The sequence below is a fragment of the Ylistrum balloti genome, unplaced genomic scaffold (genome assembly GCF_031769215.1).
Source record: "Ylistrum balloti isolate Yb309-2 unplaced genomic scaffold, AGI_CSIRO_Ybal_v1 Utg370056, whole genome shotgun sequence".
NCBI lineage: Eukaryota > Metazoa > Mollusca > Bivalvia > Pectinida > Pectinidae > Ylistrum > Ylistrum balloti.
The window spans coordinates 951,572-965,897 of record NW_026782106.1 but is presented as its reverse complement, the minus strand read 5'-3'; the positions used below and the strand labels follow the sequence as shown (position 1 = coordinate 965,897).

The window sequence follows — 14,326 nt, the reverse complement described above, 5'->3', positions numbered from 1 at the left end:
GAAAATATAAATATCAGATCAACAACAAATGATGTCAAACGACTCCCCTTATAAGACACTAGAGCGCGTTATTCAGAGGAACTTGATTAAATGTTTTATACTTGAATCATTAAGCGTAAAGAGAAGTGTCGTTTTGGTATTTTATATAATCTATAATTTATATATGTGTTCCGTTATGTTTGTTGTTATATCTTACAGAATGTTATCATACGGGCACTTTGAAGATGTCCGCGCCCTTGTGCTTGCCTACGTGTCAGTGTTCCTGAAATAACGTGTCAGTGTTCCTGAAGTAACGTGTCAATGTTCCTGAAGTAAAGAGGTTGTGATAGCATTTTACAGAAAAACGAAGAAACATGCGTGGATTTCTGAGCTTCTTTTCTTCCAAGAAGAGTGAGTGCGAAGCCATATGCAATATAGTAGCTCTCAAGAGAGAAGTCCTGATCAGCTGTTTTAGATGCTATTATCAGCTGATTATCTGATGATGCATAACTGCATTTCATCAAGAAAAAGTCGTAGTCTAAATAGAACGTTTCTTTTGTTAACTTATTGCAAACGTATTTTTAAGACCGAAACGGAAGCATCGACTGAAATAAGTCATATTTACTTGCTTCCTAATGCCTTTTGATTCCATAGGGAACAAAGGGCCTCAACAACACTCCTCCATTGCACTCGGTTCTGACTAGTCCTCCTTAGCTTGGCCCACGTCATTCCGGGGGAGGGGGGCTTCGTCTCAGCATCAATGCTGCTTCACCAAGTCTAATTCGGTCGACCCAGTCACCAGTTGATTCCAGTCAAAGGGCTGCCTGGTGATGTTGGGCGTAGGCTTTCATAGTATGTGACCTATCTAACCCAATTTTCGCTTTTAGATCTCTGTCTCAATTGGGGCTTGTTTTGTCATGTCCCAAAGTTGTTCGTTGGAGAAAACCTGTGGTCACCTGAAATTGAGAAAGTTTCCAAGACCTCTGTCGGTAAATGTCTGTAGTTTGTGGGTGCTGGTCTTGCTCACTTTCCATGTTTCTGATCAGTAGAGTAGGACCGACTTCACATGGATGTTAAAGATCCAGATCTTGTTGCAGAGTGAGAAGGCTCTTCAAATTGGTCAAAGGGTGTTGATGGCATGTGGTGCTTTGTTTTTTGACTCTTGATATCTTTATCCATCCCTCGTTTTTACTGACTGTGCTGCCACAGTAGACAAACTTATCAACTACCTTGATGTATTCTTGTTGTAGTTGCACTTGATCTTGTCTGTTGTTCACACTCATAACCTCGGTCCAGGTCATTGAAGGTGCAGAACTCTACCAGCCTACTTCAGCGTTCATGTGTCACATGATGATCTTCAAGTCTCTTTTGGGTTTTTTTTTACTATGACTACTTGGATTTGCTCTTAGAAATCTTCTGTCTTCGATGGCCTCCATATTGGCAGGGGTGTAACACTGCACGATGGCGACTTTCTGGCCCTTTGAGTTGAATCTTGCCATGAGGATCCTTGGTGACAGAGGTTCCCAGGACAGCAGTGCCCGTGTTGCCTTGGATGTCATCAACAGTGCAACTGCATCAGTGTGTGGTTGGCCTTCCTGTCCCTAGTAGATGATGGTATCACCACTCACTAGTCTTGTTCTTCCTGTTCCTGTCAGTCAAGTCTTACATAGGTATAGTATCTTCAGGTTGTATCTGTGCATCTCACTACAAACTTGTGCTCTCTTTCCGGCCTCATATAGGGTTCTGATGTTCCAGGTCCTTATCCTGGTCTTGACCTTGGTCATCAGAAGAGTTGACAGTGCGCTGGCTTCCTGAAGGCTTTCACAAGCTCTTGTCATGAGCTCTGCTAGAGAGGACTCCTCCTTGACCAAGTTGTTCTTAGAATTTGTCATTATGGTTTCTGTAATGACCTAATTTTTACAGGACTAGGTTATGAGTCTAGTTTATATCCCCAAACCTGGAGGACCACTGAGTGCTCTTTGTCTGGTCTCTAACCTTTGACCTGTTTGACTTGGGTGGCTCTACCGGGAGACGAATCTCCTGCCAGCATAGCTCTCATCAGGGTCATAGAGACACACAAGCCCTCCAACCAATGGCAAGGTTGCACTTTCTGGGGAAGAAATAAGGCATAGATACAATGTAATTTCATTTGTGAATAAAGCAAACATAAAGTTTAAATACTGTGTTGATAAAAAACATTTTGGTTGATTTTTTGTTTGTATTGCTGTGCTGTTGTCTCACCGATGATGATCAATGAACTTATGCTGTCAAATGCAAAATTGCTCATCTGGTACCAGGATATTTGCTTAGTCAAAAATTTAACTTAAAAAATATTCCGCTTACTAATATGTCAGCAGCGCACTTGTCTATAAATAAAACCAGAGACATATATGACACATTTATATATGAGTGTTATATACATCTCTGATAAAATGCAGTAAGGCATGCAATGTTGTGCCATGCATTTCAACAGATAGGGGTACCCAAAATAGAATGCCTCTGATATTCTGTTCATGTATAGAAAGAAACTTACATAATCATGAATATTTTTCTGCAGTTTAAACAAGTTCACTGTTTTCTCATTAAAATCAGTCACTTATCTATCAAAGATGTTGATTTCAGTAATACTTTTCATTCTTTTATAAATTTATAAATTATTAAATTCAATTCTCAAACTATAGTCTATGAAGCTTTAAAGTTATTGTGTGATTCCTGATTCAAATGATGTTATGTCAGGACTCTGTGATGCTTAGATGGTAGATTATTCCATAGACAAATGATACAAGAAAAGAAAGACTGAACATGGTGGTTTGTGATTGATTGGGGATATTTATGGTCTTATGAAGGAATTAAAAAGAAAGAATTAAGGATCTTTTTTAATTGCTAATCACGATCACATTTGGTATATGTAGAAACACTTATTTGGATCTTTTCAAACTTATTTCTCAGCATAGAGGGAGTGAGGAGGGGAGGGGGGAACCAATGGAAAATTTACTTTTCCAAAATGCTAGTGTATTTAAAACTATTTCATTTGAAACATCGCTTTGGGAGGGTAGTAATTTCTGAAATAAATAATTAATTGTCATATGACCGTTAAGGCTCATGGGCTTCCCATTAAGATCCACTGTTCCTTTGTAAGATATCTAAGATAGTCTAATAGTCCTATGTTAACATCCATTATTATCTGAGGGAAAACTGATGTGATGTATACATACATGTCCTGTTTTTATCTGTAAATGTATCTTATACTACATGTACCCATGAGTTGTACTACTTTCTGTTACAGTTGGCACTGCTCTGATACTGATATGGCTTGGCTTCCTCATCTATCTGTGGCTTCCATATTTTCTGCCAAATAACAGAGAGAAAAATTCAATTGAAAAAGGTTTGTTTTAATCCATTTTTATCAAAATCTACATGCAAACAAAAAGAATTTTGATTATATAAACAGAAAACTTCCAAAAACTTCAACTTAAATGAACCTGTCTTACATTATCATTTTGTTTACCACATTATTTGGCATAAGTACAACTATATATATTGGAGTTCAATGACATGACCAGTTACCATGGCTACATTATTTCATTGTCCTGTGATAAGCCCACCCCTGAATTTGAGTCAGAGGTGATTGATTGGCTGCTTGGGCTTATTGCAGAACAAATATGGTAATGTAACATAATCATTATACTTGTCTAGAGATGTACACTGTTAATTCACTTGATCAGGTATCTACAGAAAAGAGGTTATACAGTACAAAAAGAACATCTCATTGACTGATGCTGTCCATGTGTGTATCATGTCCGACGTAAACACACTCGGTGGCATGATGGCTTTAGCCAACAGCATCATGGTCAACACAAAACACGACGTCATGTTTCACCTGTTTGTGGACAGACAGAGTAATGACCATGCCAGGTAAATATAGACTTATCATTTTATTCTTGTATTTGCTGATCTTTATGTCCTCAGTACAGAAGATTTGGAGCTTGTTGTTTTTGTGTTGTCTGTCTATTTGTCCATTTGTCTGTTGTCAACTTTAACATTGTCCATGACTTTTGCACAATAAGATGTAGGGCTTTCATATTTGGCATGTGTGTTCCTTGTGATAAGACCATTCTGTAGGTACCAAATTTTTTTAACCTCATGAACTTGACCATGACTTTTGACATACATGTGTAAAACTTTAACATTGGCCTTAACTATTGCAAAATGAAGACATAGGTGTTTCACAAAGTGTGCATGCAATCAACACATGGCTTACACAGTATAGTTTTAATGCCCCACTTCAGGATTTTGTTGCAACTGGGGGCATAGTGTTTCATAGGCACATGTTCTTAACTGGTAATGTTGGTTGATATGTAATGTGCATTTGTATTATAGAGTTTCATTTTTGGATATATGATGTTATCTTGATAAATTATTCTTTGTTTCCCAAGCTCACACAAAAAGGTTACATACTGTGGATTATGTAGAGATTACACACTATTGATATAGATGTCACACACTTGGGATCATGTTCAGATCACACACTGGATTGTGTAGAGGTCACTCATTGTGGATCTTGTAGAGTCACACACTGTGGATCTCGTAGAGTCACACACTGTGGTTCATGTAGAGGTCACACACTGTGGATCTTGTAGAGGTCACTCATTGTGGATCTTGTAGAGTCACACACTGTGGTTCATGTAGAGGTCACTCATTGTGGATCTTGTAGAGTCACACACTGTGGATCTTGTAGAGTCACACACTGTGGATCTTGTAGAGGTCACTCATTGTGGATCTTGTAGAGTCGCACACTGTGGATCTTGTAGAGTCACACACTGTGGATCTTGTAGAGTCACACACTGTGGATCTTGTAGAGTCACACACTGTGGTTCATGTAGAGGTCACCCTCTGAGGGTCATGTAGTGATGTAGAGATAACACACTGGAGGTCTTGAAGATGTCACACAAAAATCAGGATTATGCAGGGGTCACATTCTAGGTCTTGTAAAGGTGAAATACTGGGGAACATGTAGAAGTTACACTCACAGGGTCCTGCTTTTTGACAAGTAGCATAAGGCCAACCACAATTTTATTTTCAGGACTTTAAAATTTATCTCAATGAATTACCTTGGTTCACTCTCAGTGTCATTGTTGCAAAATGTGTTAAAAATCCTCAAACAGCTTCTGTATAACAAAAAGGCCCAGAGTTATGGTACTTTGCCCACAATGTCACTGGGAAACTATTCTGAATAACAAAGGTTATCATATCAGGTCTTTACTGTGCTTGAAAAAAGTGCTCCCAGGTTTGTGTGTTCAAAGGAGTTACTTTTGTTGTCATGGATTTCAATACCTTCTTAATAACTCTTCTTAAGAAATCTGCAAGATAATTGTCATTTAATGCATATATTACAGAATTTGGATTGAAACATCAAAGTTGCTGAAAATGAATTATGAATTACGTGTCTTTCCTCAAGAATGGGTCAAGGGCAAGATAAAGATTAGAGGGGGTCGTCCAGAACTTGCCAGTCCTGTAAGTGTTTTTATCTCTTATTTTGTGGTACACCATCATCAGATTATCTGAAACTTTCACATGTCACTTTGCCTTCGTCCCTAGTTGTGCCTTATAGATTTTAAGACTGATCAAAAAAGAAAATTCCTGGCAAGTGGCCATCTTTAAATTTTACAATGAAATTGTTGTTTCTTCAGAAGTACATTATGTACTCGATGAATCTTTATAAACTTTCATTTTTTGATTTTGAGATTGGTCAGAAGCTAGTAAAATGGACAACAGGTGGATTGGCCATCTTCATGTGGACAATGAAAGTTGTTATTGCTATTTCTTTAGAAGGACTAGATAGATATTTTTAATATATGTTAGTTCTCCTTGGTCCTATTTGTGCCCTTTGAATTTGGTGACAGATAAGAAAAGCAAAATGGCTGAAAGATGACCATCTTTGATTTGACAGCTATAGATTAGTATTACTATTTCTTTAGAGGAATGATCAAATTTCATTTACATGTAGTTTACAGCAAATGAGAGGAAAGAGGAGTAGCAAAGGGACAAAATCTTCACAAAGATCAAACATTTGTATAAAAAAATTTATTGTTAGATACATGTATTGATTTTGATAATTGTCATTCCCTTTATTGCTACTATGTCCTAGTGGATTTTGACTTAAAATATTGATTGCTGTGAATAAGATTAAAATGATTGACAGTACTAACACACCCGTTATAAGTTATAAAAAATAGCTGTATCAAAGACATAGCATTTACAGCTGATATATCAGGATTACTTGAGCCAGGAGTTATTGACAGTTATACCTCTACGTAAATTAAAGTTCTTTATATGTATTTCTTTTGTCATTTCTATTTCCAGTTAAACTTTGGACGTTATTATCTACCACAACTATTTCCAGACCTTCATGGCAGGATGCTGTATATTGATGATGACAGCATTGTTCAAGGTGAGTTTTCTCCCCTGTTTATGTTTGATTGATTACTTACATCTTCAGATGAGTTATCAATTTATCTTCTCATCATTCTCATTTGTTGAAGGTGAAATATCAGCTAAAACTCACACCTGGTCACAATAATTTATATTCTCACCTGTTTAGGATGAATTATTGTTTTGTATTCCCATCTGCTGAAGATTAGTAATAGATCTCTAATATATCCTGTTCAAAGTCAGTGATTGACTTATTTGCACTTGTACAAGATGATTCATCACCTTCATCTTAATGATTGTTGCATGTTAACATACATGTATGACATCCTACAGAAGTTAAACAGTTTTTGGATGGGGTAATGGTAATGTGATGAAGTGGTAAGTAAGTGAAATATAGGTAGATAATAATGTAGGCAAAATGAAGGAGGTTGTAAGGCAGATGAAGGAGATATTGAAAAGATGAAGGGGAATGCAAGAAAGATGAAGGAGTATTTTAGAAAGATATTGATATTCGGAAAATATTAGAAAGAAGAAGGGATATTTAATGAAGGTGAAGGGGAATGTAAGAAAGATGAAGGGGAATATTAGAAAGATGAATGGGAATATTAGAAAGATGGAGGGAAATTTAATGTAAGAAAGATGAAGGGAAATTTAAGAATGATGAAAGAGTATTTAAGAAAGGTGAAGGGAAATGTGAGAATGATGAAGGGAAATGTAAGAATGATGAAGGGAAATGTAAGAAAGATGAAGGGAAATGTAAGAAAGATGAAGGGAATGTGATAAAGATGAAAGGTAATTTAAAATAAGAAAGAGGAAAGGGAATAAAGATGAAGGGGAATATAAGAAGGATACACTTTGCTTATTCATGAGCTGTCATTAATTTCATCACACCTACTGCAATCTCCTTCCTATTTCTTTGTCTGAGTGGATATCTTCATTAGCCTAGGAATAATACATGTAAATGAATAATACTATTTGTCTGCCTGTCAAAAATTGATCTCTAAGGCTGTCCTTATAACAGTGAAGATGATAATTCTGTTTTTGACATTTTAAGGATTTACTTAAACTTTTTTCTAGGTGATATTTATGAGTTATACAACATGGATATGAAGAAAGGACATGCTGCAGCTTTCTCCAAAGACTGTGCTGGACCAGCCAAGAGACTATCACTTATGAAGGTAAATCATTATTCACATTTCCTAGCCTTTGATAATAATTTCTGGTCATAAAGAACATGTGGTCAGTGTCTTAACATGTAAGTTGTATTTTGGTGACGGTAATGACAGATAACATGGGTTATCCTTGATTCAACAACTTTTGTCTTTCAGTCAAAAGCCAAAATACAGCAAAAGTTTTAAGAAACTTGACCACATATTCTATTTATCCAGCAACATTTATTGAAGGTTAAAATCAAAACTTTGAACTGTTCATTGTTAACTGTAAAAACAGAATCAAGCCAGATATGTACACCCAAATAGTTGTTCTGGTCAGAAATATATTTTCAAACTTCAACAGATATTCAAACATGTTCAAAGAATTTTATGACTTTTCCTCAATAAACCAATTTAATATTACGACAAAAATTAATTATTTTGTAGGATTTTTTTATTTATCAGAATGTACTAAAATGTAGTATTCAAGTTATTCAGAAAGCAGTTTGAGTGAATTGTTGTACTGTACATCTTAACAAAGAGCTACCACTGCTAAATACAGCAAAAATATCTGTAACCTGTGTATTCAGACAAAAGGATATCTATTAAGATGAATTATTTCATCAAACCTTGTGTCTCCTAGTTCTAAACAAATACCTTATGATATCTACTGGACCAGGCCCCACTTGTATAAAACATCTCAACTTGAGATTTCCTCAAGTCAAGATTTTCCTCAGCTAATATCTCCTTGAAAATATCTTGTATGAAAATTCCTCAAGGAATTTCAGGACATCCTAGCCGATGCCTTCCTCCTGTTCCTTGAGAAAATTTTATACAAGCCGTTTTTGAGGAGATATCAGCTGAGGAAAATATCGACTTGAGGAAATCTCAAGTTGAGATGTTTTATACAAGTGTGGCCTGATGTATAAATAACACATGTGGGATGATACTCTATTCATGTATGCTTTATGATGTCATTGAAAATCAGTAAAATTTAAAGTATATGTATATAAGTATATATGAAAATTTCCAAAACTGACAGAAATTTTTTTTTTATTTATGTTTTTCTTCAGAATAATTAAGCAGATCATCTTGCTACAAAAGTACAAGATTTATAATTTGCCCAAACTGAGAGAAATACTGATACATGTAATCATTAACTCTTTTTTTCCTTTATCAAATTTTTTTTTTTCAGAATAATTATGCAGATTATCTTGATTTCAAAAATAAGCACATTCAGCAACTGAAACTCAAACCGACAGAATGTGCTTTTAACACTGGAGTGTTTGTAGCAGACCTGGATCTATGGAGGAAATACAACATCACTAAAAAGCTTGAATACTGGATGAAATTAAATACACAGTAAGCTTCTCTGTATAGTGTACATGTATCATGTTACATTATGTATTCTTGTGACTTTTATAATTGTGAGCACTTGTAAATTTCTTCATATCACATATCAATATAGCTATAGCAATTGAGATGTGATTTTGAAAATACATGTAAGTTTAACATATATGAATACAGTAAAATCTCACTTAAAGACCCCTTCACGATTTAAGACCATCTTACGGTTAAGAGTACCTCATGATTAAGACCACCTTACAATGAAGACCATTTCATTATTAAGACCATCTTACGGTTAAGACAGCCTCATTATTAAGACCGCCTTACAGTTAAGACAACCTCATGATTAAGACCATCTTACGGTTAAGACAGCCTCATTATTAAGACCACCTTACAGTTAAGACAACCTCATGATTAAGACCATCTTACGGTTAAGACAGCCTCATTATTAAGACCACCTTACAGTTAAGACAACCTCATGATTAAGACGATCTTACGGTTAAGACAGCCTCATTATTAAGACCACCTAACAGTTAAGACAACCTCATGATTAAGACCATTTAATTTTGGTCCAAAAATATCTGTGTATTGAATACTTGGCATTTAAGATTACCTCGCTGATAAGATCACCTCAGACCAATTTTTAAAAAGTTCCAAACACCAGTTTTGCATTTAATGTCACCTCACTAATCAGACCACTGACCTGTGACAAAGTATGTTTAGTTGTCAAAATGGCTACTGATGATACCTACATAGTTTTAAAAGGATATACAATCTGAGATACATGAACCAAAAGCAGAATCTTATTTAGGAGTTAATTTCAGAGAGGAAGTGTATGGAAATGAACGAGGAGGGGGAGCCTCTCAGCCACCGATGATGATCGTCTTTTACCAAAATTACACAGAACTTGATCCCAACTGGCATGTCCGCTATCTAGGTATGTATAGTGTTGCTCCATCAGATACTGTTATAGTATACAACAGTCAAGCTACCAGGCCCTGGTTTCTGAAAGGTTAATGAAAAATTCAAATAATTCGCACTGAAAATAAAAAGAGCATAAAAAGCAAAATCAATACTCAAAATATAATCAGTCACAACAAATATACAGTGAAGAAATGATAAGTGATGTTCCCAATTTAGCTTAATTCACATTTGAAAATTTTTAATAATTACTTGTCATTGCCAACCAGCATTGAACAACAGTGGTCAGAATGTTTTATACATTTTGTAGTCACAGTCACCAAACTATTTAACAGTCAAGGTTACCAGAATGTTAAACTATCAAGGTTAATATAAACTTAGACATAAGCTAATCAAGTAGTCACTGGAACTTCATTTTTAGGTAGTGGGTTCTCTTTGGTGTCATGTATCTAATGAAGGTCTTTCTAAACCACATTTTGACCTTAGACCTTCAATATGTACATCAAAGAAAAAAGTGTAGCCTCTTTCTCTTACTCTACTAGTCTTTGGAACACTTGGGAAAGTGGTGTGTCATGCAGCAAAAGTAGGTCGCTCTGACCTGCATTTTGACCTTTGACCTACATCAGAGAGAAACTTTGTCTGGGCTCTATCTCCTACACTTTTAGTACCTAGAACTTCTTACATGGTACATAGTTTCACTGGTGTATTCATTGCATATATAATCTCATTTCTGGAGGTTAACTGTAACTCCTGGTGTGATAATTCTGTTGAGTCATTGTTTAGGCATTATATGGAGTGAATTATATAATACTTGTATACTCAAATTTACACTGTATAATGAAACATATTTAACAAAAATGAAGTATGTGACAGTTCTGAACAGCGATTACGAGTGAATCATGACCTGTTATCTGATAATTACAACAAGCATGGAGGTATGTTTTCCATTGAAAGATTTTGTTACCACTACCATTGTCTTATTTTGTTTTGTTCATTCATTATTACAATATATTTGTAGTACATTTGTATTGTAGTGTAAAGAGATCCTGACACTTTATATATTTACAGGATGGACAAAGAAAACAAGCTATAGTAAAACTTTCCTAAGCTATGCCCACCTTCTCCACTGGAATGGACGCTTCAAACCCTGGGGGGGTGTATCATCTCATTCAGACATCTGGGATAAATATTATGTTGCCGATCCAGAGGGCAAATTTCGTCCTGTGCGTAAAAACTAAGGCAGCCATAGCCTGTTGTGTTCATTTTCTGTACCTTCATTTTTTCTGTCTTCTTAGGTTTCAACTCAAAATTGTCGAAGTGTGTCTGAAAGTAATCTATGAAAGCAAATTCATTTGTTCTTTTCTTATTGTGATCCAAAAACATACTTTTTTTCTGAAGAAGTTTATACTGAATCACTGAGCAGTCACAGATGTATGTACATTATAACTCTGATGTTTTTACAGTACAGTTTTTACATGTACTGAATCACTGAGAAGCTTGTACTGTATCACTTAGAAGTTTGTACTTTATCACTGAGAGGTTTGTATTGTATCACTGAGGGGTTTGTACTGCATCACTAGGATGTTTGTACATATACTGTATCACTGGGATGTTTGCACATATACTGTATCACTGGGATGTTTGCACATATACTGTATCACTGGGATGTTTGTGCTGTATCACTGAGAGGTTTGTACTGCATCACTGAGATGTTTGTACAGCATCACTTGGATGTTTGTGCTGTATCACTGAGATGTTTGTTCACATATTGAACCACTGATAAGTTCATACTATATCACAGTGAATTTTTTTGCATGTACTGTATTACTGGGATTTTTGTACTTATACTGTATCACTTAGAAGCTTGTACTGTGTCACTAAGAAGTTTATACTGTATCACTGAGAAGTTTGTACTGTATGGAAAGCCATATGCTAAATGCTTTATGTGAATTGCTTTATGCCTAATACTTCATAATGCAAAATGTTGAACTGATGTGAGATGCTAAATGTGAACTGTTTTGATCATGAAGTAGATACATTGGGAATAACTGAAATAGAAAGAATACACAAAGCATCCATGGGTGCCTGTAGACATGGAGCAGCAGATATAGAGCATTCAGCATCTCATATTACTAGGGCTAATTTTCATAAAAGAAAGTACTTAACATTAAGCATTTCACATAACTCTTATTTAATCACTTTTGTTGGCATGGATGGAATCAGGTGAGGGATATTAATGTGGAAGGAAACCCAGGGAAAGCCCACATGTTTGGGCAGGTGACTCTGTGCTTTTCATGTCCATTCCGGTGATTGATCCCTGATTGTAAAGGTGTTATCACTGCACAGCCTGACCATCTACTGAAATTAAGAAGGACCCTATTCAATTTCAGAATTTCCATTCAAACGATACAGAATGACACCAGTTAATCAGAAAGGGTTTCATTAATAAATTGCCAAGTGAAAACCTTGATCAGGCTACTTAATGCTGATTAATTGATTGTATTTTTGGAATAACTCCCTTAAAGTTTGTATGTAATACTGTCACATGTAAATTAGTGTGTTAATGGTATACTTAACTGCCACAGTAACCTCCACAGTAACCCATCGCCATGTAATCTTGTTTTTAAATAGAAAATATAATTACCATGATAATATTTTTTAATGACTTATGTTTAAGTATTCATCGTGATTTTATATATTTCATAATGATATTTTATAAAGGGGAGGTAAGATGTGAAAATGAAGGATCTGACTTCAGAGATAAAAGTAACAAAAATAATGATCTTTTGAGTTCAATTTTTTTATAATATGACTTTTATGATATTTTAAAATTATGAGTAAATGAGCAAATACTTTTATCGCCAGCTTTTTGAAGATTAAGGGGAATATTAAATAGAGGATGTCTGTCTGTCTATCCATCCCAGTATAGTTCCCATGTGATAACTTCCCTAAATGTCAATTGATTTTGATGAGATATGGTTTACAAGTGTATCTTGCTATCCTTTAACTTGTGTTCCACTACTGATGTCATTGATTTTTTTATACATAATATTGGCCAGTTGATTCTGTGTGATAACTAAATGTGAACATATTTTGATCAAATTTGATTTGAAGATGTATGTTACTTTTTTTGAGTTTGACAACTGAAACTTTTTTTTGATGTTTATGCATAATTTATGAGGGACATCACTTGTGATTGATCATTTAGTTTCCGAGCATAAATTTTTCCCTAATATCAATGAATTTCTGGATAATTTAGTTTGCAAATTAATTTTACCATCCTATAGCCAGATTTAAGCTGCCATATGAAGTAATATCTGTAGAAATCAGTGGCTATTAATCCTACCAAATAGTTTATTTCATTTTTTAGTTATTTTATCTGTGATACAGTTGTTTCAATCAATCTAATAAAAATGGAACATCTTTTTTTTTTAAATAAGACTCAGCTTTATTGGCAGTTTTGCACTTTTATTAATGGTGTGTTTGTATTACTACAACAAAGATGTGGCTGTCATTGGTGTTACATTATCTGTGTAGAAAATCATCACACCCAGTGTGAACACCTTACCTTTAGTTCATATGTCTACCAAAGAAACAGGATTTGGTGTATCATCAGATGATGGGATGTACAACTTCAATGATGACAAAAATAGAGATTTACTAGTCCGTGATTGTTGACCAAATTTTTTAGTGGATTTTGATTTCAAAACCATTAAAATTAACTTCAAAATTTGTATGAACCTTTCTTTTAAACAATGTACTTTCACATATGAAATTATGTATTTATGTGTCATATATTTTGGGAGCTCATAATAGTCGTTATTGTGTTTAAAGAACTGTTGAATATTTTTACATAAAAATGTATACTTATTTTTGATATTTTGGGGTATGTGCCATATCATTTTAGTTTGTAGATGAGGTGTATGTGTTTTTATGTTATTTTTTATGAGATCCAAATGGGGTTAAATGGTTTCCTTTCAGTTTGGTTTATTGCTTATGTTTTGAATTAATGCTGGTTTCTTCAGTTTTATAGGATGTAAATGTATCAATTTTTTTTTCTTACATGTTTTTTTGAGCGTTATTTCATTTTACATCAGGTAGACACTACATATTGACATATCCAGTGTCTTCCATAACCAAAATAATGATGAAAACTCATTTTTCTTCACCTGAACTGTTTACAATCAGGAAGTTGAAATAGAGTCTCCACCATGTGCCAAATTTATAAAACCTAAAGTTGTTTATGGATGTTTGTTAATTTGATATCAATGGTGCCTCATTGTAGTGGAGACAAATCTGTACCATAAATTGTGGTACAACACCATGCTACACACTGTACATAATATTTGCAAGAGGGTGATGCAGTATTTATAGAGAGGTATCAGGCACATGTATTTCATCAGTAAGTCAGCTATCCTCTTCTGCGACAGCCCTGAGTTGTCAGTTGTCAGCTATCCTCTTCTGCAACAGCCCTGAGTCGTCAGTAAGTCAGCTAT

At 34.9% G+C, this 14,326-nt stretch overlaps 1 protein-coding gene across 1 annotated transcript; it reads left to right on the top strand.

Annotated features, from left to right (window-relative positions):
• Positions 1-249: 249 nt before the first annotated feature.
• Positions 250-11,544, top strand: LOC132549393 (glycosyltransferase 8 domain-containing protein 2-like). Its single transcript, XM_060213320.1, has 9 exons — positions 250-390; positions 3,266-3,364; positions 3,705-3,894; positions 5,376-5,493; positions 6,343-6,430; positions 7,489-7,589; positions 8,758-8,924; positions 9,734-9,846; positions 10,899-11,544. The coding sequence occupies exons 1-9, from the start codon at positions 354-356 to the stop codon at positions 11,066-11,068; spliced, it is 1,083 nt and encodes a 360-aa protein (XP_060069303.1). The 5' UTR covers positions 250-353; the 3' UTR covers positions 11,069-11,544.
• The last annotated feature ends 2,782 nt before the right edge of the window (positions 11,545-14,326 follow it).

Bases quoted from the DNA above. Each gene is read 5' to 3' on its own strand.
- LOC132549393 (XM_060213320.1), top strand. From the start codon at position 354: ATGCGTGGATTTCTGAGCTTCTTTTCTTCCAAGAAGA. The intron at 3,895-5,375 runs GTAAATATAGAC...CATATATTACAG, and splicing joins CAGAGTAATGACCATGCCAG to AATTTGGATTGAAACATCAA. The intron at 8,925-9,733 runs GTAAGCTTCTCT...AGTTAATTTCAG, and splicing joins TGGATGAAATTAAATACACA to AGAGGAAGTGTATGGAAATG.